This window comes from Leptodactylus fuscus, chromosome 5, assembly GCF_031893055.1.
Source record: "Leptodactylus fuscus isolate aLepFus1 chromosome 5, aLepFus1.hap2, whole genome shotgun sequence".
NCBI lineage: Eukaryota > Metazoa > Chordata > Amphibia > Anura > Leptodactylidae > Leptodactylus > Leptodactylus fuscus.
Genome location: NC_134269.1, coordinates 162,202,051 through 162,226,910, shown reverse-complemented (window position 1 = coordinate 162,226,910; position 24,860 = coordinate 162,202,051). Strand labels below are relative to the sequence as shown.

Here is a 24,860-nt window from a genome sequence, read left to right as displayed (position 1 = left end):
TTTCAGTAGATTTTGTGGCAGAGACTCCAGCATAGATGTAAACCCAGCCAACTCCACCAGTGCATAAGGGAATATTGGTGGTTTACTGTTGCAAAACTTTGACAGGTTATCCATTATCCCATTATCAAATTCAACTGAACTATAGAAATTATTGGTTCTGTAGTGGGTCTAGTAACGTATGCTTTGGCAGTGTGCTAACTGCGTTTTTCATGGCTACCATACTGACCCATTATATTCTAAATTGTGTATTATTACAGATCAGTGTTTCATGACAGGTCCTACATGTGGCCATTTGGCAGACCATGCGCACCAAAGGAAATTAAAAAATCTCTTTAAAACACATACAATGAAAGTTCAGTGATGCCCACTCAATATTGCACTGAAAAGTGGTCTTTCAGGAAGGTGGAAGTTTCAAGGATGATAGCCAGCATGTATGTATGTATGATAAAGGTTAAAAATGGAAATGTGCACAAAGTCAGATATGGGTGACAGGGTGGTCTTCTCAAAGAAATGGTCTTTCGTAAAGATTTCACAGTATTGACATCACTAATACACAACATAAACCACAATTTGTAGAAAGGTGCAGCTACTCTACAGGGATATCGGAAGAACAGAGTTACCATAGAAACCGGTGACCACTGAGGTAAATCGGCGGCCTAAGGAACAGGACTCAGGACATCATAGCCGGCACATCGGAGCCGCAGGACTGGTCCACGCCAGGAGGCACTGGGGACAGGAAAGGGGTTTTTTGTCATCTTTCCCAATCTAACAATATATATATATTTTTATATATTTATCCAGGACAACCTCTTTAAAGTACATTTATGAAAAAGCGATCCTGTTGTAACAGTTGCAGGATTTACTGGAGTGGTAAAGGAATACCCTGAGGGGCTAGACATTATATACAGGGATTTCTAACCCAGCACTGCACAGAATTTTCTTACGGCAAAAACTTGAACACATGATATGTAGTAAATATGAGATGAACTTATCCATTTATCTGTATAATAATTACAATATGACTGACAAGTCTTGACTTGAAGTTGAACCTGCATTAACCCAATATGAACTGATCATTTACATAAAGGTCCTGCGGTCTACCAGTCGGCGGCCACCATGCAGGGGAGAGAAAGTACAGATGGCAGCACTAAAGCGGGACTGCACTCCCACCACACCATCAGAAAGTGATGCCAGAACTTCGTAACATCATTACGCCATCACTTCATAATGAGGTCATGGGCAATGTCCTTTAACCGGATAAATCGAATGCCATCCATTTTCCATTTATGGTTTAGCAGAAGCAGGCCAGGTTCCTGGCTGTCAGAAACAACTAGGGTCCCAAAAAAGAAGGCAAAAGCAGTTTATAAGAGCTCCTGCCTTCTTCTTTTAAGGTAGCCGTACATTCACACTCTATCTTCCTGCGGATTCCGGGAATGGCCAACGGAAGTGCTGCGAGAAAACTCATTTGCATAAGGAAGAAATTCCTCAGGAACGGCAGAGCGCATCAGAACAATAAAGGTAAGAGAGGAATAGTCTTTCTTAAGGCTATTCCTATGAGTATTTATTGTAAAAAGGGTTTCTAATGATAGAACTCCTCCTCTTTGGCTTCAGCTTTGGCATTCTCCACTTTCTCAATAACTTATGACTAGTGTAGTGCTTTAAAGGTTACAGACAGATCCTCCGTGCAAAGTACAGGGACTGCGCCCCCCGGGCTCACAGATTTTACAGTTGAATGAATTACATAGTAAATGAATCATAGAAAATAAAGCTATATCTTTGTGGCTTTGTTATGCAAGTGAATATTACATATACCGTATCAAAACATGATGCATGGCTTGCGGATGGCCATAGATTTATTTTAGTAGGCCACTTAGCTCAATAACAGAGGCCAGGGGAAACAAGAGATCAAGTGAGGACAATTCTACTGAGCCGACCACCTGTTCCTCATTGTTATTTATCCGAATCTGCTGTTGTTGACCATTGGCGTAAGATTGTTACCTATTCCAGCCAAAACAAGCCCGAACAAGACGCAGACAACTAGTGCCTGGATGAGACTTGTTTTTATTTATTTAGCTGGATTTACTAGTGAATGAGAAATACATTATATTAGTGTTTTCCTAAAACTCAGACTAAGGTGTGGAAAATTTATATATACAGCAAGCATCGACAAGAGCTTGAAAAACAATATTTTGCTGTCATCAACTAATGTTAAAAATATATTCTGTACACCAGTGATACCGAAATCTGCATTTTTCTTTTTTTTAGAGGGTACAGTAGACTGTGTATAAAAACACAGCTTAATATTTCATACATGAGACTTTCTTGCAACTTTTCAGCAAAAAAAATTGCAAGCAAAAATTGCACAAAAATTAAAATTTGCAACCAGTTTGCCCAAGCAACCCCTTCCTGCAAACAAAATGTGTGTAACGTACATAAATAGACAGGCAGTCAGCGGATTTTACTCTATAAAGATCAAGTATGGACAGTAACAGTGTCAAATGTAAGTTAGATTGAGGATTATATTATATTATATTGAGTATACGTTGGTAAATGTTTGGTGCGGCTCTTTTGCGGCTGCAATCTGGATGCTGGTAAATGTCTTGGTCACAGCACCAATAAACATCCTGGTTAGGCTCAGAGAGATATTACATTGCAAAAGGTTTCCAAGAACAAGAGGATAGTCCTTGCAGATCTAAAGTTCCTGCCGGGAATTTACATCTGCACGTTTAAGACCTTCAGATCTCCATTCCAAACAGCATTTTCACCAGCTGTAAAGGGTTAACATCATGATCTTGGCGGTATTTTAAAAAGTGTGATCCTCCTGGTCTTTTTTTTTTTTAAAAAAAAAAAAAAAAAACAGATCACATAGGTTTATGATCAGGAAAGGGTTAAACATGCAAAAAAGACTCTTTATACATTAATGCAACAGGCTAACCACATCTACTTTCCCACCTGTTTTTAACAAGTGACAAATATTGTTATACTTTACTAAAATACGCACAAAAAGTTGCAAAGCCTCATTTTCCAACTTTGAATATTGGAAGAGGACCAGATTACAGAGAGGATCACCGCGCTCAGTTGATGGATAATAAAAAGACTTATTTCGGTAGAAGAAACAACGCGTTTCGGGCATCAGCGCCCTTTCTCAAGTGTATGTAATGTGTGCTATTCAAAATACTGATTGGTGTTCCAATCCAGATTAGTCCTTATACTGATGGATGTTTCAATACAGGTACACCAGTGTCATAAAAACAGGAAAACCTTTATTTCTTCCACTTAAAATAGTGCGACCGTTTCGTGTGCTATACACACTTCTTCAGGCTTTTGTTTTTTGTCTCATTTTCCAACTTAGCAGAATGTGGGTAAATCCCCGTCCCCACACAAATACAAATAGGTAATGTGAGGAGGTGCAGACACAAAACAGTAGGACATGGTATAAATCGGACTATTCGCTAAGATTAGGTTCTCAGAATATCAGCGCAGAGCAAAGTCTTGCACTGAGGACTTTTGAACAGCCCATTGCAGGTGTGAACTTAGCCTAAGTGACTTCATTTTTAGGATATCCAGGAGCTGGAACACATGGCTGGTAAGGCGGACATACTAGAAGGTTTTTAGAAATAGCCCTACTAAGAAGTCTGCATTAACAACCCACATATGACATAGCGCCTGTACACACAATAAGCCGTACACATGAAATCAAGTAATAAAGGACAAGAGCGGACACTGTCCAATGTAATACAGAGGTGTTTTTCTTATGACAGGCATCCTGTGTACAGCAGTCAGGATGAACTCCCGAAACCAAACATTTCTACTGAACAAAAGCAGGAAAAACAGCAGAGGAAACCAAAAGGTGCAAAGCAATGGAAAAAGGCGACTTTATGATCTGTATACGCTTCAATGACGTCCAATTTGTATGGCATCAGTTGGGGGTATTGTAGGGGACAGATTAGATCTGCATAGAGGTTCTCTCTACAATGAGCCCTAATATTTATATTATTTCAGCCTTGTGTAATTATAAGATTGTGTTTGTTTCTTCTTCTTAGAATCTGCATTTCTTCCCATATTACTAGTACAAATTTTGATCAAACCAGTTCATCTCTATTTCCATATAGTGGTAAGATAACTGATAGGAAGCCATGTTGGTCATGTAAGGCTCGGGGCAGCGGATGTGTTACACATCAGGGGTGTCCACCTTTTCCCACATTAGAAGAAGAGGAGTTGTTTTGGGCCACGCAATAAGAACACAAACAAAAGCAAACGAAAGGTGTGGAAGTATCCTTCATAAGGAAACCAAACACTGCACACATGCAATGCCTGTTCTACTGTCTGGGCTTGGAAGACACGGCAGAAGCCGCACATCGCTATAAATCTGTACACATGAAGATGGCTTCACATATACATACATGTGCTGTCGCAATCTTACACAACACTGCAATACAATCTTAAATAACCATCCACATCATGTTTAACAGAAAAGAGAGAGCATGAGAAAAAAAAAAAGAAACGGATTTTAATTTTTCAACATTGATGAGACATAAAAAGTTGCAAATTTTTGTGCAATTGAGGGTTATTGGCAAAAAAAAAAAAAAAAAAAAAAAAAAAAACCTGCAGTTTTTTTTTCATTTCCACACCATCCTCGCCACTTTGACAAAAAGGGGGCATAGTGAGGGCAGGCAGAGGCTGAAGGCCCCATCAGATTTATCATTTTCCACATCAAATGATGTGGAAAACGTAAGGCAGCTATGAGTTTGCGTACATTTCCCATCCAGGCACAAGGCCCTGAAGAGTTACACCCACCCCATTGTTATGAAGACTGGTAGCTACAGTTTTGTTTTGGGTCACATTCATGGCCATCCTGGGCCACGGGTTGGACAACGGAGTTACATATTGGACAATGGAGCCTGCCAAAGATCAACAGATCCTATATTAAATGTTCTGGTGTCCAGCAAGTTTCTACTATGGAGTCAGCCATTTCCATGGACTAAATAGCAGATCTTACAGGATAAATTTTGTTAGCGATGAGGACACATTCACATATGTTCAGGTGATCAGCGGCTGTTTATTGAATATTCCATACAATGTAGGTCGGGGTTTTGAGCACAGTGAAGGAGCCTCTGTGCAAACAGCATTCATGGCTAAAGTTGCTGAGAGACTGATGCAAAATGATCGCACTGACTAGTTTTCTCCCTCCTTCCTGCTTTTTCTTTCATACATATTTTGTTACCTGCACCATCACTGCCGTGAAGCAACAGCTATGGTGGTGGTGAATGAATAGAGACAGTGGCCATGTGCTCTCCCCTAGGGCACCATCACACACAGTATTAAACTGCATTTTGCTTGATTTTTTTTTTTTTTTTTTTAATTAAAAAGCTGCAGACAGTTTTTGCTTGGAGCACTTAATAAATCAGATGGCTGAATATACACACAGGGAGAGGTTTAATATTACTGTCTCATATTAAAACTACTGGAAGCTAGACCAGGCATTGTGAAGATATGCCGAACAAAGCCCAGTGGCTCACGCCGAGTGACAGATTTGGCACTTCTACCTAGACCTGTAGATTGGTTGAATAGTTTGAGCAAAAACATTGCCCTTTATAAAACTATCTAGTGACATCAGGTTCACAGTAGCATCGGCTGTCAGTTCTGGTCTGGAGGAGGATGAGAACAACTAAGAGGGCTCGGTGTTCACCCTATGCCATTCCTCCGGGTTTCCATCCTCAGCCCCAAGAAACTGGAGAGGGGACGGCTTCCCAGCAGTTAGCTTTTGAACCCATTCATTTGAATGGGTTTTTAAAGGTAACCACCGGTGTCTGCCTGCAGCATCTCCACAGAGAAAATTGTTGTTTTTTTGGTCAGACATGCAGGATGATGGGTTTTTAATGAATGGGTTCTAAAGCTAACCAACAGGAAGCCGTCCTCTGTCCAGTTCCTTGGGGCTGGGGATGGAAACCCAGTGGAACGGCACAGGGCGGACACCAGGCGCAAGTGTGACCACCACGGATATGTATTCCTGCATATGTTAGAGGCTAGTACCGACCCACTCGGGTTAATAAATATCTAAAATTTATAAAACTCGTTTTGTATTATCCTGTACAGCCAGGCAAATCACCGGGGGAAGGGGGGAGAGTTGAAAGTAAGAAAGAAGGGTGATCGCAGGTGGGCCAAATGGCTTGGTAGGGCGATATCCTTCACAAAGGGTACATTTATATTTATCTTCTTATAAAAGTCACTTACTGAACAGGGGAGTAAGACAACCTGGAGACATATTCTGGACTGGCAGCATTGTTATCAATAGCCAACAATTAATTCTGTCCACAACCATTTCATTTCAGCGTAGCGCGTCCTTCTCCGGCACTAAAACTGGCTATTGTGATGTTTGGAACACCCAGCTAACAGCGCTCCGTAGACCACTGTTTCACAAGCAGACATTACAAATCTGCGGAGAGATATTTTGTAGCACAAACTACAGTAGCCATTTACAAAATTATACGTTCCGTACCTATAATCAGAGCAAGACTGACTGAATGGCTTCAATTCACCACACAATATGACTAAAATGACACATGCCATTCGATAACCATAGGAATGCTAGGTAGTAAAATTACTTTTTGCACATACAAAGAAAGCAGGGTCTGAGACTGGCATTCTTAGTGGTAACAGGGGTGACATTACCATGGAAGCCGGTGACACGAGAGGGGGATGGAGCGCTCCAAGAAAGCCTCATTCTCCACAGAGCTTAACTTCTTCACTCATCAGTTAACCAGTGTTTTACAGGAACAAAAACAAAGGTCTGGACACCCTTATCAATTCACTAGGAAGCAGGGCCTTCACCAGTCAAAGGGTTAATACCATCACTTGGTCAGTCCACAACAGTGGTTATCAATAGGGGGAAGTAGGGATGATTATTAATATTATTACTCATATTATCTTCCAGTATGGGGTAGTTTTTACACATAAAATTTCATTAGAATGGAAAGTTTCACGACAACCACATAAGGTTTCCAACCTGTAGTACATGGTGTCTGTTGTACAACCCTAGAATAAAGCAGAAGGGGAAGCTCACATGAACATACCTGACAATTATCAGATAGGTTTTCTGTGCCGAAAATCCACATTGAAAAGTGACTACCCTTACAGTATAAATAAACCTTCGGACAACTTTTGACTTCTGGCAGTATCTGTGTTATTGATAAATGTTGTAATATACTTTATTAACAAATTTTCTGTGATCTCCTGCATTGTCTCACTCTTCCCCAGGCTGTACCCTGCTCCTCATTGGAGCACGTCTATTAAGATATTTGCACTTTTTTGTGTATGTTTTCTGTCCTGTGCTTCACTTATGAAGCAATTGCACATTTTTTCCCCCAGAAGTTATGCTGCCTTCGCCACTTTTTTTTTTTTTTTTTTTTTGGGGGGGGGGGGGACGTGACCTAAACAGAGATTAGTGTGGAGCGAATAGTATTTGATCGTGCATTTAACCCCTTTTTGTTCAGCCGATTACACGCATTCCTATGCGGGCGAGGTATTCGATCGAATACTATTCACTCCACACTAACAGAGATCCTTCTCACGCTGTATTCATGACTTGCACTGTTTAAAAAAGGGGGGGGAGCCAGGTCGGCCACCATTAAAAAGCGGCTAAGAGCACAAAGTTTAGATACAACTTTATAAGCTAACAGATGTGCACAACACTTACAGAAACAGACAACACAGTAAGACTTGTTTATAAAAGAAAAAAAAAAGAAAAAATTTGTACAAATAAAATATGGCCAAAAAAGGGGCAAACGAGAAATAATCTCCTAGTGTGTAGAGTATGGGACAGTGTGAAGTGAAGAGAAAAGAAGAGGGTTTGGAAGGGTCACTTTAAGGCCAGGGCCCTGCGGACAGAAACGCCATGTGAAATATCACAGCGCTGCAAAGTGGATGGGATTCATGCGAATCCCATGCCCACTTTGCGTTTAAAACCACAGCACAGCCTCACTGCGACTTCCAAAACAGGCACGGTTTTGGAAATTGCAGCACGTCAATTATATCTACGGAAACGCCGGCAGCTTTCCCATAGATATAATTGTAACAGAAAGTCTGCGGAGGAAAACTCCATGAAGTTTCTGTTCAAAGCGCCGCGGGAAAAACCGCGATGCGTTCCCACCACGCTTTAGCGCAACATATCATCCCATGGGGCCTTAGCCTAAGGGCTAGTTCACACGTGGGCAAAGGGGAGGTTTTTGACAGCGGAATTCGCTTCAAAAACCTCTCCTTTAACATGGTGGTCTATGTAGACCACTAGCTTTTTTTTTCCTCCTAGCGTTTTCCGCCTGAAGAAGCGACATGACCTTTCTTCAGGCGGAAAACGCCTGAAGAATTGCATAGAAGTGAATGGGAGGCGAAAACCGCGCGGTAAAAAACCGCGCGGTTTTTTGCACAAAAAACCGCGCGTTTTTTTGCAAAAAACCGCGCGGTTTTCGCCTGCAGTTTCTATAGCACATATAGGAAAAAAAAAACCCTAGCGAAAACCGCTAGCGAAAACCGCGTCAAAAACCGCGTGGAATGCAAAAAACAGCGTCAAAAAAACTCCTCGAGGTTTTTTACCTCGCACAAATAAGCTAGGCGGTTTTCACGTGTGAACTGACCCTAAATGTCTATATCTCAGGCATTATAAAACAGAGACTTGCTCTTGGTGACATATGAAAGAGGATGCAGTTCTACCTGTATGTTTTCCAGAGATATCACTTGTTGAAAACATGGTAGGGACTGGGATATTGGTATGCAGCTATACATATTCCAATCCTAACTATTGTCAACCAGTGATATCTCTGCACCCTTAGGGCCCATGCACACGACTGTGTTTTAGCTCAGTTTGCCATCTGGGTTTTTCCTGGGTAGAGCTCTGACTCATTCATCTGTATGGGGCCATGGACATGATGAAGATTGCCACGGTAACACATGGGCAGACAGCCCGTGCCGTGAGACTCAGGACAGGTCCTATTTGTGTCCGGTTGTATCCATACTTGTTGGCCCTAAAGCCACAGCCGATGACATCCGTGTGCCACCCATGCCATTCAATTATGGCAGACGGCTCGCACACAGCAGTCACCAGTGAAAAAATACAGGATCTCACAGAAAGAAAGCAAAATGTGTTAATAAGTAGTATATTACAAAATTTATTTAAAAAAACTGCCAGAAAATCAGAAGTTATCCAAAAGTTTAGTTACACTTTAAATGAAAACAGAGTTTTCATCAAATTTAGCATAAATTAATAGTTCAAAAACAGGAGTTTCGAATAGTACTCACTCATCTCTAATTATAACCCCATAGACTATAAAGGGGTCCGTGTGGTTTCCGCTCTGTTTCCGCACAAAAAATGCGGAGAGAAAAGTGCTGCTTGTAGGACTTTTCTCTCCGCATATTTCATGCGGATAAGGGAATGGAATGGCCCAAACGCAGATGTGACCCGGGCCTGAAAAGAAACATGTACGCTTTATGGCCTTGTTCAAATTCAGCTGCATTTTGCAGACATACCATACACATGATGATCATAGCACCATAAATATTAATGGACCAAACTGGACCAGGTCTACTTTATTTTTCCATGGAGCATTGGTTTTTGGAAAAAGAACAGATGTCTATATGCTGCCATTAAAATAAATGGGTTCACTGATTATAACAGACACTGCAAATCCGAAAAACAAAAGATGTCTAAATAAAGCCCAAGTTCCATCATTTTCTACTGCAGTACTTTACAGACAGGGTGCTGAAAAATAAGATCCCGGCCCTTTATGGTTGCAATTTAAGCATCACAAATACTACTGAATCTGAGTAAGGTGCCACACAGTGCTTAGACCTATTAAATGGGGCTTTATCATTGGGATGACCCACAGCAAAACCAGTGTGCAAACAGTAGCCACACACTACACAGCAAAACCAATGCCCAAACAGTAGCCACACACTACACAGAAAAACCAGTGTGCAAACAGTCAGGCACACTACACAGCAAAACCAGTGTGCAAACAGAAGCTGGACGTTTCTGCCACACATGCCACAGCAAAAACAGATGCAAGAATTTTCCAGAGTCAAGAGCCAGTAGAGGTCAGGCCAAGCCCATAAAAACACATGCTAGGTTACAGCAATCATTGAAGTATACTGCCCCACTAAAATGTCACAATTGATGAGGTGCAACATTTAAGTGAGAAAATGTGTGACCCTTTTCACAAATTTGGAAAGTGACAAGCAGGGCTGTGGAGTCGGTAAGCCACAGTTGCGACTCCGACTCCTGGATTTTATCAGGTTCCGACTCCGGCTCCGACTCCACAGCCCTGGTGACAAGAAAAGTGGGTATGGTCTCCAAAGAAGGTATAATCAAGATTAAGCAGAGTACATGGATATAGCACCACACTGTCAAGTAAAGTAGCAGCCTGGATTAACCCCTGAGAATGGAGTAATACAGGTAAATGAACTTTCAGATCAGAATATCCTTTATTTCATGAAGACAGCGGAGTACATTGTTGAGCCATCTTTCTCAGTCCCATAAACTCTGATTGAAGCAGCACAATGGATATACTTGGGCATTCACACACCTTCCCACTGCACACACAGGACCCCCGATTCCAGAGTTTGGTGGGGTGGCAGAGTTTTTATACCTATCCTGTGAATAGGTGACTACAGATTCTAAAGATCTTTCTAAATGACCTATCCTGTATCACCACTAATACGTTGATAGTTTTTAGGAGATGGATGGGATATATTATCAGCAATTCAAGGTACAGAAATACATGTGAACCCCCCTGCAGTATCTTGTGTGGCGAGTCTGTAAAACCTCATGTAGACAAACATTGGGGAGGTTGGGGGAGCTAAAAAATTTTCACGGCCATTTTGCATCTTTAGGACATCTGTTTTGAGAGACAAAAATAGGAAGTCTTACTTAAGACGGCCCTTTAAAATGTCCAGTCATAAAAAAGGACACAGCCACAATAAAGTCAATGGAAAAGATTGGCACATTATACCTTTTTTGTGGCATAATGTGTCACAAACACTTGGGGCACACAGCCTTGAAAGCCACATGCTGTCACAGCTTAGGGAACACGGGCTTAAAGTAATGAATTAACCCTTGAGAAAGGAACGAAAAGGATAAAGATGGGAACCTTCAGATCATAAAATGAGCTTCTGTGGCCTTGTAAACAGCAAGGGTCCAATGGGAACTCGCAGGATATTATCAGCTTCAATGGAAACCATTTATCCTGTAAGCTATTCTCATACTAGCAGAACATCTGAACTGCACACATAAGAGCTTCCGGATATCAGCAGCCTTAATGGGACCAAAGGGGTTTTCTGGGGATAAGAAAATTCTCAATATAGTTAGTTTAAGAATTCCCCACCATTCCCACACAGCCATAATGATAACAGCAGAGTGGCCTGTCTGTAGTCATGTCACAATTGTCTACAATGCAAACGGCTGCTGAAGTGACATCAGCTGCTGAAGTGACATCAGACAGCATACAGGCGACGAGACATCAGCATACAGGCGACGAGACATCAGCATACAGGCAAATGGACAATTGTGGCAAAGACGTCAATCTGAGAAGCTTTTTAGAGGATTTAAAGTTTGATAAAGTAGTTTCCTGGAGAAAGAGTATTTGCATGTTAAAGTGTTAGATATGCCAAAATGGGGACCAACTTTTCAGCACACTCAGCCCTGTGAAGAAAGGGGGCTACTGAACTTATGAAGGGACCCCCTTTATTCTCAGACTCAGTGGGGGCACCAGAGGACAGTCCAACTGATCATAAAATGATGGCACATCCTAACAATATTCCGTCACAATATGAAATGGAAATAACCCTTTAAAAGAGCACTCCTTTGATTTCACTTGTGATTTTTATTTTTTTTTTGTACTTACAGTGTCCACTGTAGCAACTACTCACAGGAGCTTTTCTTATTTTGATTTCCACTTCAATAAGTCACATGATCACATGTCATAGCTTGTGGTACAAACAGAAGGACACTCTCTGCTCTCTACAGTCATTGACAACTACCATTTGACTGCAAATTGATCCTTATCCCTGTTCTTCTGCCCTGTCTGTTCTGTGAACATACCTCCACTGCTCCTTCCTTGCCCCCTTACACAATCTGTTTTCCCTCTCAGTCAGGTCACCATGCCCCCATTACTTTCCCTAGTGCCATCAGCAGCAGTTGGTGCAGCCTTCGGGCATTGTGGTGACATCATAGTATGAACTTTGTAGTGTTTTGCAGAAAGAGGAAATAGACATGAGTGACAACATCAGCAAAAACAGATTTCTAATCTACTGTACGTCAATGACTGACTTGTGTAGCCAATAAGAAAAACACGAGTGTCGCTTTAACAAGAACATCTCTTTATTTCAATTAACAATTGTCACCTCTTGTCTAGCCTTAGAATAGGTATCAATAATAGATCGGTGGAGGTCAGACATCGGGGCTGCCACACGTCAACTGCACCAGGACAGCGTAGCTGACTCCAGGTAGTGTTTAAAAGTCAGGAGCCACGCTACTCACTTGTCATATAAAGTAATAGCAGACGGCTTTAGGTACTGCAGTGTGCCATAGACTTTAACAGGAAAGCCATGCAGTATCTAAAGCCATCAAATCAGTTTGTATGGTGAGTGAGCAGCGTGGCTCCTGGCATATAAGCATTACCAGGAGCCGCTCTCTCCAAACACAGCTGATCTGCTGGGGTTCTGAGTGTCACAACACTACAAATCTAATATAAAAAAGCCATCCTATTATAAAGTGGATAGCTCCTTTAAGCCTTATATCCACAGAGGCAATAATAGCCCAAATGGTTGTTGCTTATTTCCAAGAGTAAACAAGTTTAGAGATGAAGAAAGAAATTATCAAATATTTGTTAATTGTATCTTTTACCAGTAATGTGTATAAAAAGGATGCAGTGCAGAAAATAAAAAGGGTATGGGCACAATTGTTTGCCTGAGCATTCTCACAAGACATCACACAATATGAAGGTGTATACTTTAAATTTGCACTTTCTGGATATATAACCACGTCTGGTCTAGGCAGCTGATATGTGGCTACCGCACAGTTGTGCAGGATATGGGGGTGCCACCCGATATGCCACTAAATGACAACCTGCTACATATTACTATTGGGCTTTGGTTACTGGCGGATTATCTACCCCTGTAACTGTGCATGGGGCATCTGATTTAGAAGGTTTGTGCTTTCTTTCTTCCATCTTGCCATAGAGGTTTTGTATCACGTGTAAGTTGTACAGCAGGGTACTGCGTTCAGCAGCCACCCACAGAATGTAAACCTGTCAGTTATACACAGACAGGGCGCCTTCCATAGGGTTGGCACATAGGAAAACATAGAAATACAACAGTATATTTTTTATAGAGGGGGGGTACCCCCTTGACAGCAGATATTCGCCGCCATATATAACATTAGTGCTGCCTATACACACATCTGGACCCGCTTGCACCCAAAGTCAGTCACCCAAATTCTGGCTTACAGAATATTCCGACTTCTAGCCATGGCTTATGCCACACAATGTGTAGCCCACAAGCCCTGGAGACCAGCAGGGGACAATAAACAATACACAGACAATGCCGCCCACCCCCATAACACTGGGACCCCTCACCCCAGTGCACACTCCTCCCACCATACACAAGGGGGTCTCCTAGCGCCCTGTCATCGCCTGGCACCAGGCATACACAGCCCCACTCAGCATCGATTTACGGCTGGGAAAGGAAAACATTGCCACCCACACAAGCGGCCATCCTGCCCGGCTTAACCCCATCACCGCCGGCTAATAGAGCTGCTCTCAGCTCATTGACAAACAATGGAAAGTGCAGCAGTAAGGCCAGCGCTCCCCTCACAATACATGACCCCCTCAGGCAGCAAACAAAAGCCTCCGTCTCCCCCTCCCCGAGGCTCGGCCGGGACACTCACCCAGAACACTATGTTGAAGCCGAACAAGAAATACTTGACGCAGCAGCTGACTTCGGGTCCCTTGAAATGCTGGTGTTTGCCAGACATGGCTTGTACCGCCGAGCTGGATCACGCACGGGGAGCGCTAGTCACAAATGCAGGGGATGCTGGCGGTGCGGAGGGGAAGGTAGAATGGCGGCCGAGGGCTAAACGCTGGCATTGGGAGGCTGCAGGGAGCGCACGGAGCTCGGGGCACCAGGCTATTGTTAGAGCGCTTCCTGGAGTCCCGGGCACGGGATGTCCATGTCTGCCTCTACTGCCTCGTCCTGCTGGATGCAGTGCTCCGCAGCTCCTCCCACAGCGAGGCGGCGCTGTCATTGTTGTGCTTGGCAGCGCCACCGTGTGCCACACTGGAGGTATTACAGCCTGTAGAAGGCGTCGCACCTGTTGGTATATAAAGCGTCAGGTTGGTTGGGGAAAAGCTCAGTCACATTTCCGGCTCTCACTTTCTACTGCAGCTGTTTTTGGAGACGGTGCAAACAGGGCTGGTTAAGGCTATGTTCACATCTGCGTTAGTGTCTGCTCATACATAACAAATACTCGATGACTGGTGGGAAAAAAATAATTCCATACATCTGAAAAAGGTTATATCTGCAGCATGTTTGAGTATTTTATATATACATACACACAATTTCTATTGCATTTATGAGTAGCACGTTTTCTATACCTGTAAACCAGATGTTTTTAATTTAAAGGCGTTTTCCATGCTAAAAATAGTGATAACCCATCCTAAAGATAGATCACTGATATCAGATCTGTGAGAGTCTGACACCAGCAGGAAGAGAATGGCGCAGGAAGCAGACAGCGTTGTTCTCAATGTAGTGGCAGAACTGAGCCACTGCAGCTCACTTATTCTAGTGACTTGCAGCTGACCTGCAGTACCTGACCTAGCCACTACATATAGAACATCTGTCTGCTTCCTGCTCCGTTGTCACCTCCAGACAACGCCAGGGCCCCATAACAGTAATGAATGGATTATGAGGTCAGAATATAATGGATGCAAATCGGAAAGTTTACAGTTTACCTCCAGGAGAGGCCATGGCTCCCATTGCAAAAACAATGAGTTGGGGGATTCAGACTGGTATATTGTTCAAACTGATAACCTGCCCTTACAATGGGGTCTAACTTCCAGACATCACAGTACTCCGGCAACAGATGCGACACTGGTTTTATCCAGCATCTCTCGCCTGTAAAGGCTCTGCCACAAGTATCTGACTCCTAGCAATCAGATCCAGGTAACCTATACCAAAGTTCAGTTGTCATATTTATATCAAGAATTGCCTCCTCAGAAAACCTGTGTAAATGCTGAAGCCCCAGATTTTTTATTTTTTTGCAGATTATTCTGCAGTTTATGAGCCAAAATCAGACTACGTATTTCCATTGAAGTTCGTGAAGTGAAGCAGAGGATAAAAATGTGATTTTACCCTCCCCCAGCTAAATTTAGTGCTTCTCTGTACATGTTTTTTAAAAACAGAGGAGCGGTTTCTCCTCTGCTTACTGTATGCAGTTTATGGCAGTCTCCACCCACTAGCTCAGGGAGAACTGCAAAAATGAAAACTTGTAGGGGAGAAAAGTTACAATGCAAAAGTCTTGCAGTGGCCAGAAAAATTGTGGTCCTCATGTATGTACAGATGGCAACTTATCCCAATTCAACTGAAACTTTGAATGTGCATTTATGCACAGGCTTTATTTATTCGCGTGTACAGATACGCCACTGTCCATGAAAAGTTCAAGCATATACATACATTGCAGACAAGTGAATAAGGCCAAGTTCACATTTGCATCGGAGCCTGAGACTTGGGATGCATGCAGACGGAGTTACGCGCCGCTCATTCAGACACGTAAACATGTGTCAGAGTGACCGCTATAAAACAGAATCTCATTGACTTCAATAGGTGCCAGTCTTACGCATGCTACACATTGAAATCAATGGGAGGTTGTTAAACCCATTGATTTCAATGTTTAGCGTGCGCAAAACTAGCACCCATTGAAGTCAATGGGATTCTGTTTTACAGCAGTCACTCTGACACGTGTTTACTAGAGATGAGCGAACACTAAAATGTTCGAGGTTCGAAATTCGATTCGAACAGCCGCTCAATGTTCGTGTGTTCGAACGGGTTTCGAACCCCATTATAGTCTATGGGGAACAGATACTCGTTAAGGGGGAAACCCAAATCCGTGTCTGGAGGGTCACCAAGTCCACTATGACACCCCAGGAAATGATGCCAACACCTCTGGAATGACACTGGGACAGCAGGGGAAGCATGTCTGGGGGCATCTAACACACCAAAGACCCTCTATTTCCCCAACATCACAGCCTAACAACTACACACTTTACACACTCAATACCACCTCTCTGACAGTAGGAAAACACCTTGAAACATGTGTATTTGGCACTTGCAGTGAGGAGAGCTTGTCACCAGCAGTGAATTTGGCCCTTGTAGTAAGTTGAGGTTGGCACCAACATTTGTTTTGAAAATCAGGGTGGATTGAGCCTCTAACCAGCAGAGTTTGGGCAAATTCATGGTGGAGGGAGCCTCTAAAAACCCCAGTTTGGACCAATTCATGGTGGAGGGAGCCTCTAACCAGCCCAGTTTGGGCAAATTCATGGTGGAGGGAGCCTCTAAAAAACCCAGTTTGGACCAATTCATGGTGGAGGGAGCCTCTAACCAGCCCAGTTTGGGCAAATTCATGGTGGAGGGAGCCTCTAACCAGCCCAGTTTGGACCAATTAATGGTGGAGGGAGCCTCTAACCAGCCCAGTTTGGACCAATTAATGGTGGAGGGAGCCTCTAACCACCCCAGTTTGGACCAATTCATGGTGGAGGGAGCCTCTAAACAGCCCAGTTTGGGCAAATTCATGGTGGAGGGAGCCTCTAAAAAACCCAGTTTGGACCAATTCATGGTGGAGGGAGCCTCTAACCAGCCCAGTTTGGACCAATTAATGGTGGAGGGAGCCTCTAAACAGCCAAGTTTGGACCAATTCATGGTGGAGGGAGCCTCTAAAAACCCCAGTTTGGACCAATTCATGGTGGAGGGAGCCTCTAACCAGCCCAGTTTGGGCAAATTCATGGTGGAGGGAGCCTCTAAACAGCCCAGTTTGGGCAAATCCATGGTGGAGGGAGCCTCTAACCAGCCCAGTTTGGACCAATTAATGGTGGAGGGAGCCTCTAACCAGCCCAGTTTGGACCAATTAATGGTGGAGGGAGCCTCTAACCAGCCCAGTTTGGACCAATTAATGGTGGAGGGAGCCTCTAACCACCCCAGTTTGGACCAATTCATGGTGGAGGGAGCCTCTAACCAGCCCAGTTTGGACCAATTCATGGTGGAGGGAGCCTCTAAAAAACCCAGTTTGGACCAATTCATGGTGGAGGGAGCCTCTAACCAGCCCAGTTTGGGCAAATTCATGGTGGAGGGAGCCTCTAAAAAACCCAGTTTGGACCAATTCATGGTGGAGGGAGCCTCTAACCAGCCCAGTTTGGACCAATTAATGGTGGAGGGAGCCTCTAAACAGCCAAGTTTGGACCAATTCATGGTGGAGGGAGCCTCTAAAAACCCCAGTTTGGACCAATTCATGGTGGAGGGAGCCTCTAACCAGCCCAGTTTGGACCAATTAATGGTGGAGGGAGCCTCTAACCAGCCCAGTTTGGACCAATTCATGGTGGAGGGAGCCTCTAACCACCCCAGTTTGGACCAATTCATGGTGGAGGGAGCCTCTAAACAGCCAAGTTTGGACCAATTCATGGTGAAGGGAGCCTCTAAAAACCCGTTTGGACCAATTCATGGTGGAGGGAGCCTCTAACCAGCCCAGTTTGGGCAAATTCATGGTGGAGGGAGCCTCTAAACAGCCCAGTTTGGGCAAATTCATGGTGGAGGGAGCCTCTAACCAGCCCAGTTTGGACCAATTAATGGTGGAGGGAGCCTCTAACCAGCCCAGTTTGGACCAATTAATGGTGGAGGGAGCCTCTAACCACCCCAGTTTGGACCAATTCATGGTGGAGGGAGCCTCTAAACAGCCAAGTTTGGACCAATTCATGGTGGAGGGAGCCTCTAAAAACCCCAGTTTGGACCAATTCATGGTGGAGGGAGCCTCTAACCAGCCCAGTTTGGAACAATTAATGGTGGAGGGAGCCTCTAACCAGCCCAGTTTGGACCAATTAATGGTGGAGGGAGCCTCTAACCACCCCAGTTTGGACCAATTCATGGTGGAGGGAGCCTCTAAACAGCCAAGTTTGGACCAATTCATGGTGAAGGGAGCCTCTAAAAACCCGTTTGGACCAATTCATGGTGGAGGGAGCCTCTAACCAGCCCAGTTTGGGCAAATTCATGGTGGAGGGAGCCTCTAAACAGCCCAGTTTGGGCAAATTCATGGTGGAGGGAGCCTCTAACCAGCCCAGTTTGGACCAATTAATGGTGGAGGGAGCCTCTAACCAGCCCAGTTTGGACCAATTAATGGTGGAGGGAGCCTCTAACCACCCCAGTTTGGACCAATTCATGGTGGAGGGAGCCTCTAAACAGCCAAGTTTGGACCAATTCATGGTGGAGGGAGCCTCTAAAAACCCCAGTTTGGACCAATTCATGGTGGAGGGAGCCTCTAACCAGCCCAGTTTGGACCAATTAATGGTGGAGGGAGCCTCTAACCACCCCAGTTTGGACCAATTCATGGTGGAGGGAGCCTCTAAACAGCCCAGTTTGGGCAAATTCATGGTGGAGGGAGCCTCTAAAAAACCCAGTTTGGACCAATTCATGGTGGAGGGAGCCTCTAACCAGCCCAGTTTGGACCAATTAATGGTGGAGGGAGCCTCTAACCACCCCAGTTTGGACCAATTCATGGTGGAGGGAGCCTCTAAACAGCCCAGTTTGGGCAAATTCATGGTGGAGGGAGCCTCTAAAAAACCCAGTTTGGACCAATTCATGGTGGAGGGAGCCTCTAACCAGCCCAGTTTGGACCAATTAATGGTGGAGGGAGCCTCTAAACAGCCAAGTTTGGACCAATTCATGGTGGAGGGAGCCTCTAAAAACCCCAGTTTGGACCAATTCATGGTGGAGGGAGCCTCTAACCAGCCCAGTTTGGGCAAATTCATGGTGGAGGGAGCCTCTAAACAGCCCAGTTTGGGCAAATTCATGGTGGAGGGAGCCTCTAAAAAACCCAGTTTGGACCAATTCCTGGTGGAGGGAGCCTCTAACCAGCCCAGTTTGGACCAATTAATGGTGGAGGGAGCCTCTAAACAGCCAAGTTTGGACCAATTCATGGTGGAGGGAGCCTCTAAAAACCCCAGTTTGGACCAATTCATGGTGGAGGGAGCCTCTAACCAGCCCAGTTTGGACCAATTAATGGTGGAGGGAGCCTCTAACCAGCCCAGTTTGGACCAATTAATGGTGGAGGGAGCCTCTAACCACCCCAGTTTGGACCAATTCATGGTGGAGGGAGCCTCTAAACAGCCAAGTTTGGACCAATTCATGGTGAAGGGAGCCTCTAAAAACCCGTTTGGACCAATTCATGGTGGAGGGAGCCTCTAACCAGCCCAGTTTGGGCAAATTCATGGTGGAGGGAGCCTCTAAACAGCCCAGTTTGGGCAAATTCATGGTGGAGGGAGCCTCTAACCAGCCCAGTTTGGACCAATTAATGGTGGAGGGAGCCTCTAACCAGCCCAGTTTGGACCAATTAATGGTGGAGGGAGCCTCTAACCACCCCAGTTTGGACCAATTCATGGTGGAGGGAGCCTCTAAACAGCCAAGTTTGGACCAATTCATGGTGGAGGGAGCCTCTAAAAACCCCAGTTTGGACCAATTCATGGTGGAGGGAGCCTCTAACCAGCCCAGTTTGGACCAATTAATGGTGGAGGGAGCCTCTAAACAGCCAAGTTTTGGGAAATTCATGGTGGAGGGAGCCTCTAACCAGCCCAGTTTGGACCAATTCATGGTGGAGGGAGCCTCTAAACAGCCCAGTTTGGGCAAATTCATGGTGGAGGGAGCCTCTAAAAAACCCAGTTTGGACCAATTCATGGTGGAGGGAGCCTCTAACCAGCCCAGTTTGGACCAATTAATGGTGGAGGGAGCCTCTAACCAGCCCAGTTTGGACCAATTAATGGTGGAGGGAGCCTCTAACCACCCCAGTTTGGACCAATTCATGGTGGAGGGAGCCTCTAAACAGCCAAGTTTGGACCAATTCATGGTGGAGGGAGCCTCTAAAAACCCCAGTTTGGACCAATTCATGGTGGAGGGAGCCTCTAACCAGCCCAGTTTGGGCAAATTCATGGTGGAGGGAGCCTCTAAACAGCCCAGTTTGGGCAAATTCATGGTGGAGGGAGCCTCTAACCAGCCCAGTTTGGACCAATTAATGGTGGAGGGAGCCTCTAACCAGCCCAGTTTGGACCAATTAATGGTGGAGGGAGCCTCTAACCAGCCCAGTTTGGACCAATTAATGGTGGAGGGAGCCTCTAACCACCCCAGTTTGGACCAATTCATGGTGGAGGGAGCCTCTAACCAGCCCAGTTTGGACCAATTCATGGTGGAGGGAGCCTCTAAAAAACCCAGTTTGGACCAATTCATGGTGGAGGGAGCCTCTAAACAGCCCAGTTTGGGCAAATTCATGGTGGAGGGAGCCTCTAAACAGCCCAGTTTGGGCAAATTCATGGTGGAGGGAGCCTCTAACCAGCCCAGTTTGGACCAATTAATGGTGGAGGGAGCCTCTAACCAGCCCAGTTTGGACCAATTCATGGTGGAGGGAGCCTCTAAACAGCCCAGTTTGGGCAAATTCATGGTGGAAGGAGCCTCTAACCAGCAGAGTTGTGGGAAAGCAGGGTGGAGGGAGCCTCTAACCAGCAGAGTTGGTGGAAATCAGGGTGGAGGGAGCCTCTAACCAGCAGAGTTGGGGGAAATCATGTTGGAGGGAGCCTAGTATTAGCAGAATTGTGCAACGCTTATGGTGGATGAGTATGAGGATGCGGAGGAATTGGAGAGGTTGAGTACAGACATGGAGTTTCATGTTGGGGTGCTTTACACAGGTGGGCACAAAAATGAAGGCTCTATCCAGTGGTGGTTCATTTTTATCAAAGTGAGCCGGTCGGCACTCTCAGCTGACAGACGGGTGCGCTTGTCAGTGATGATGCCACCGGCTGCACTGAACACCCTCTCAGATAGGACGCTGGCGGCAGGACAGGACAGCACCTCCAAGGCATATAGGGCAAGTTCAAGCCACAGGTCCAACTTCGACACCCAATACGTGTAGGGCGCAGAGGGGTCGGAGAGGACAGGGCTGTGGTCGGAAAGGTATTCCCGCAACATGCGCCTATACTTCTCACGCCTGGTGACACTAGGACCCTCCGTGGCGGCACTTTGGCGAGGGGGTGCCATCAAGGTGTCCCAGACCTTAGACAGTGTGCCCCTCGTTTGTGTGGACCGGTGAGAACTTGGTTGCCTACTGGAGGAACTGCCCTCCCTGCCGCCAACGTCACATGCTGGAAACATCTCCATCATATTCTGCACCAATTGCCTGTGGCAAGCATTGATGCGATTGGCCCTCCCCTCTACCGGAATAAAAGACGAGATGTTGTTTTTATACCGGGGGTCAAGGATAGCAAAGATCCAGTACTGGTTGTCCTCCATGATTTTGACAATACGCTTGTCGGTTGTAAAGCACCCCAACATGAACTCAGCCATGTCTGCCACAGTGTTAGTTGGCATGACTCCTCTGGCCCCACCGGAAAGTTCAATCTCCATTTCCTCCTCATCCTCCATGTCTACCCATCCGCGCTGCAACAATGGGACGATTCGAAGTTGCCCGGAAGCCTCCTGTATCACCATCACATCATCGGACAACTCTTCTTCCTCCTCCTCCTCCTCCTCCTCCTCCATTAAACGCAGTGAAGCGGACAGATGTGTGGACCTACTCTCCAGCTGTGACGGATCGGATGCTATCCCTAACTCCTCTGTGTGATCTGAGTTATCCCTGATGTCAATCAGGGATTCTCTCAGAACACACAAGAGCGGGATTGTAAGGCTCACCATCGCATCCTCAGAGCTCACCCTCCTTGTGGACTCCTCAAAGACCCGTAGGATGTCACAAAGGTCTCTCATCCATGGCCACTCATGGATGTGAAACTGAGGCAGCTGACTTTGTGGCACCCTAGGGTTTTGTAGCTGGTATTCCATCAAAGGTCTCTGCTGCTCAACCACTCTATTCAACATCTGAAACGTTGAGTTCCAGCGTGTGGGGACGTCGCACAAAAGCCGGTGTTGTGGCACATGCAGGCGTTGCTGGAGAGATTTTAAGCTAGCAGCGGCTACTGTCGACTTGCGAAAGTGGGCGCACATGCGCCGCACTTTCACCAGTAGCTCTGGAACATTGGGGTAGCTCTTTAGGAAACGTTGCACCACTAGGTTGAAGACGTGGGCCAGGCATGGAACATGTTGGAGTCCGGCAAGCTCCAGAGCTGCTACCAGGTTCCGGCCGTTATCACAAACGACCATGCCTGGGCCCAGGTGCAGCGGCTCAAACCATATTGCCGTCTCATCGAGGAGGGCATCCCTCACCTCGAAGGCAGTGTGCTGTCTGTCCCCCAAGCTGATCAGCTTCAGCACAGCCTGCTGACGTCTACCAACGCCAGTGCTGCAACGTTTCCAACTCGTAGCTGGGGTCAATCTAACAGCGGAGGAGGAGGCGGTGGCGGAGGAGGAGGCGGTGGCGGAGGAGGAGGCGGTAGAGGAGGAGGAGGAGGGGGGTGTTCTTCTCGTGTCCCTGCCAGGAATGTTAGGCGGGGAGACGAGGTACACCGGGCCAGTTTGGGAAGCAGTCCCAGCCTCAACTACATTCACCCAGTGTGCCGTCAGTGAAATGTAGCGTCCCTGTCCGCATGCACTTGTCCACGCGTCGGTGGTCAAGTGGACCTTTGTGCAAAGCGCGGAACTAAGGGCCCGCCTGATGTTGAGTGACACGTGCTGGTGCAAGGCGGGGACGGCACACCGGGAGAAGTAGTGACGGCTAGGGACGGCATAGCGAGGTGCCGCAGTTGCCATCAGGTCCAGGAAGGCGGGAGTTTCAACAAGCCGGAACGCCAACATCTCCTGGGCCAGCAGTTTAGCGATGTTGGCGTTCAAGGCTTGCGCGTGTGGGTGGTTAGCAGTGTATTTCTGCCGCCGCTCCAATGTCTGAGAGATGGTGGGTTGTTGTAAAGAAACGCCTGATGGTGCCTTTGATGGTGCAGGAGAAGGAGATAAGACAGGACCAGGGGAGGATGAGGTAGAAGTCAACAAAGTGGCGGAGGCAGATGAAGTGGTGTCCTGGCTCGTCCTCTGGAGTGCATCGCCAGCACAGTCAGCAGTGGCAGTGGCAGAGGCAGAGGCAGTGGCAGAGGCAGTGGCAGTGGCGTGAACGGCAGGCGGCCTTTGTCCTGCCGTTGCTGCCTGCCACTGATTCCAGTGCTTGGATTCCAAATGACGGCGCATTGAAGTGGTGGACAGGTTGCTCTTCTCAGAGCCCCTAATCAATTTCGAGAGGCAAATTGTGCAGACAACACTATATCTGTCCTCGGCGCATTCCTTGAAAAAACTCCACACCTTCGAGAAACGTGCCCTCGAGGTGGGAGTTTTTCGGGGCTGGGTACGAACTGGAACATCTTGGGAGATTCCGGGTGTGGCCTGGCTTCGCCTAAGCTGCTGACCTCTGCCTCTGCCTCTAGCTACCCTTTTTGGTGCTGCACCTGCCTCAACATCCACACTACTTTCCCCGCTTGACATCCCCCCTGTCCAGGTCGGGTCAGTGTCCTCATCATCCACCACTTCCTCTTCCAACTCCTGTCTCATCTCCTCCTCCCGCACAATGCGCCGGTCAACTGGATGCCCTGACGGCAACTGCGTCACATCATCGTCGATGAGGGTGGGTTGCTGGTCATCCACCACCAAATCGAACGGAGATGGAGGAGACTCTAGTGTTTGAGCATCTGGACACAGATGCTCCTCTGTTAGGTTCGTGGAATCGTGACGTGGAGAGGCAGGTTGAGGGACAATGAAAGGAGCGGAGAACAGCTCTGGGGAGCAGGGACAGTTTGGGTTATTGTTCTGTAAAGCTTCGGAATTTTGGGAGGAAGGAAGACAAGACTGTTGGGTAATAGGAGGAGAGGAGGCAGAGTCTGACTGGCTGCTGGACAATGTGCTGTAAGCGTTCTCTGACAGCCATTGCAAGACCTGTTCCTGGTTCTCGGGCCTACTAAGGTTTGTACCCTGCAGTTTAGTTAATGTGGCAAGCAACCCTGGCACTGTGGAGTGGCGCAATGCTTGCTGCCCCACAGGAGTAGGCACGGGACGCCCTGTGGCTTCACTGCTACCTTGCTCCCCAGAACCATTCCCCCGACCTCGCCCACGGCCTCGTCCACGTCCCTTTCCGGGAGCCTTGCGCATTTTGAATTCCTAGTTAGAAATTGGCACTGTATACCAGTAGTAAAAATTGTGGGTGCACGTAACCCCAATATATTCTTTGAATTCCCAGTCAGACACTGGCACTATATGGCAGTAGCAAGAAATGAGGGTATTTGTATTCCCAATATACTCTTTGAATTCCCAGTCAGACAATGGCACTGTATACCAGTAGTAAAAATTGTGGGTGCACGTAACCCCAATATATTCTTTGAATTACCAGTCAGAAACTGGCACTATATGGCAGTAGCAAGAAATGAGGGTATTTATAACCCCAATATATTCTTTGAATTCCCAGTCAGACAATGGCACTGTATACCAGTAGTAAAAATTGTGGGTGCACGTAACCCCAATATATTCTTTGAATTCCCAGTCAGACACTGGCACTATATGGCAGTAGCAAGAAATGAGGGTATTTGTATTCCCAATATACTCTTTGAATTCCCAGTCAGACAATGGCACTGTATACCAGTAGT

General features: G+C 46.1%; 1 protein-coding gene across 2 annotated transcripts in view; it reads right to left on the bottom strand.

The window, feature by feature from the left end:
* TSPAN17 (tetraspanin 17) overlaps positions 1-14,257 on the bottom strand; it is a 42,589-nt gene extending 28,332 nt beyond the window's left edge. For both annotated transcript variants that reach the window (XM_075274646.1, XM_075274645.1), the window contains exon 1: positions 13,934-14,257. In XM_075274646.1, the coding sequence (XP_075130747.1) occupies positions 13,934-14,020 (87 nt within the window). In that variant the 5' untranslated portion in view covers positions 14,021-14,257. The remainder of the gene's footprint in view (positions 1-13,933) is intronic.
* Between the last annotated feature and the right edge of the window lie 10,603 nt (positions 14,258-24,860).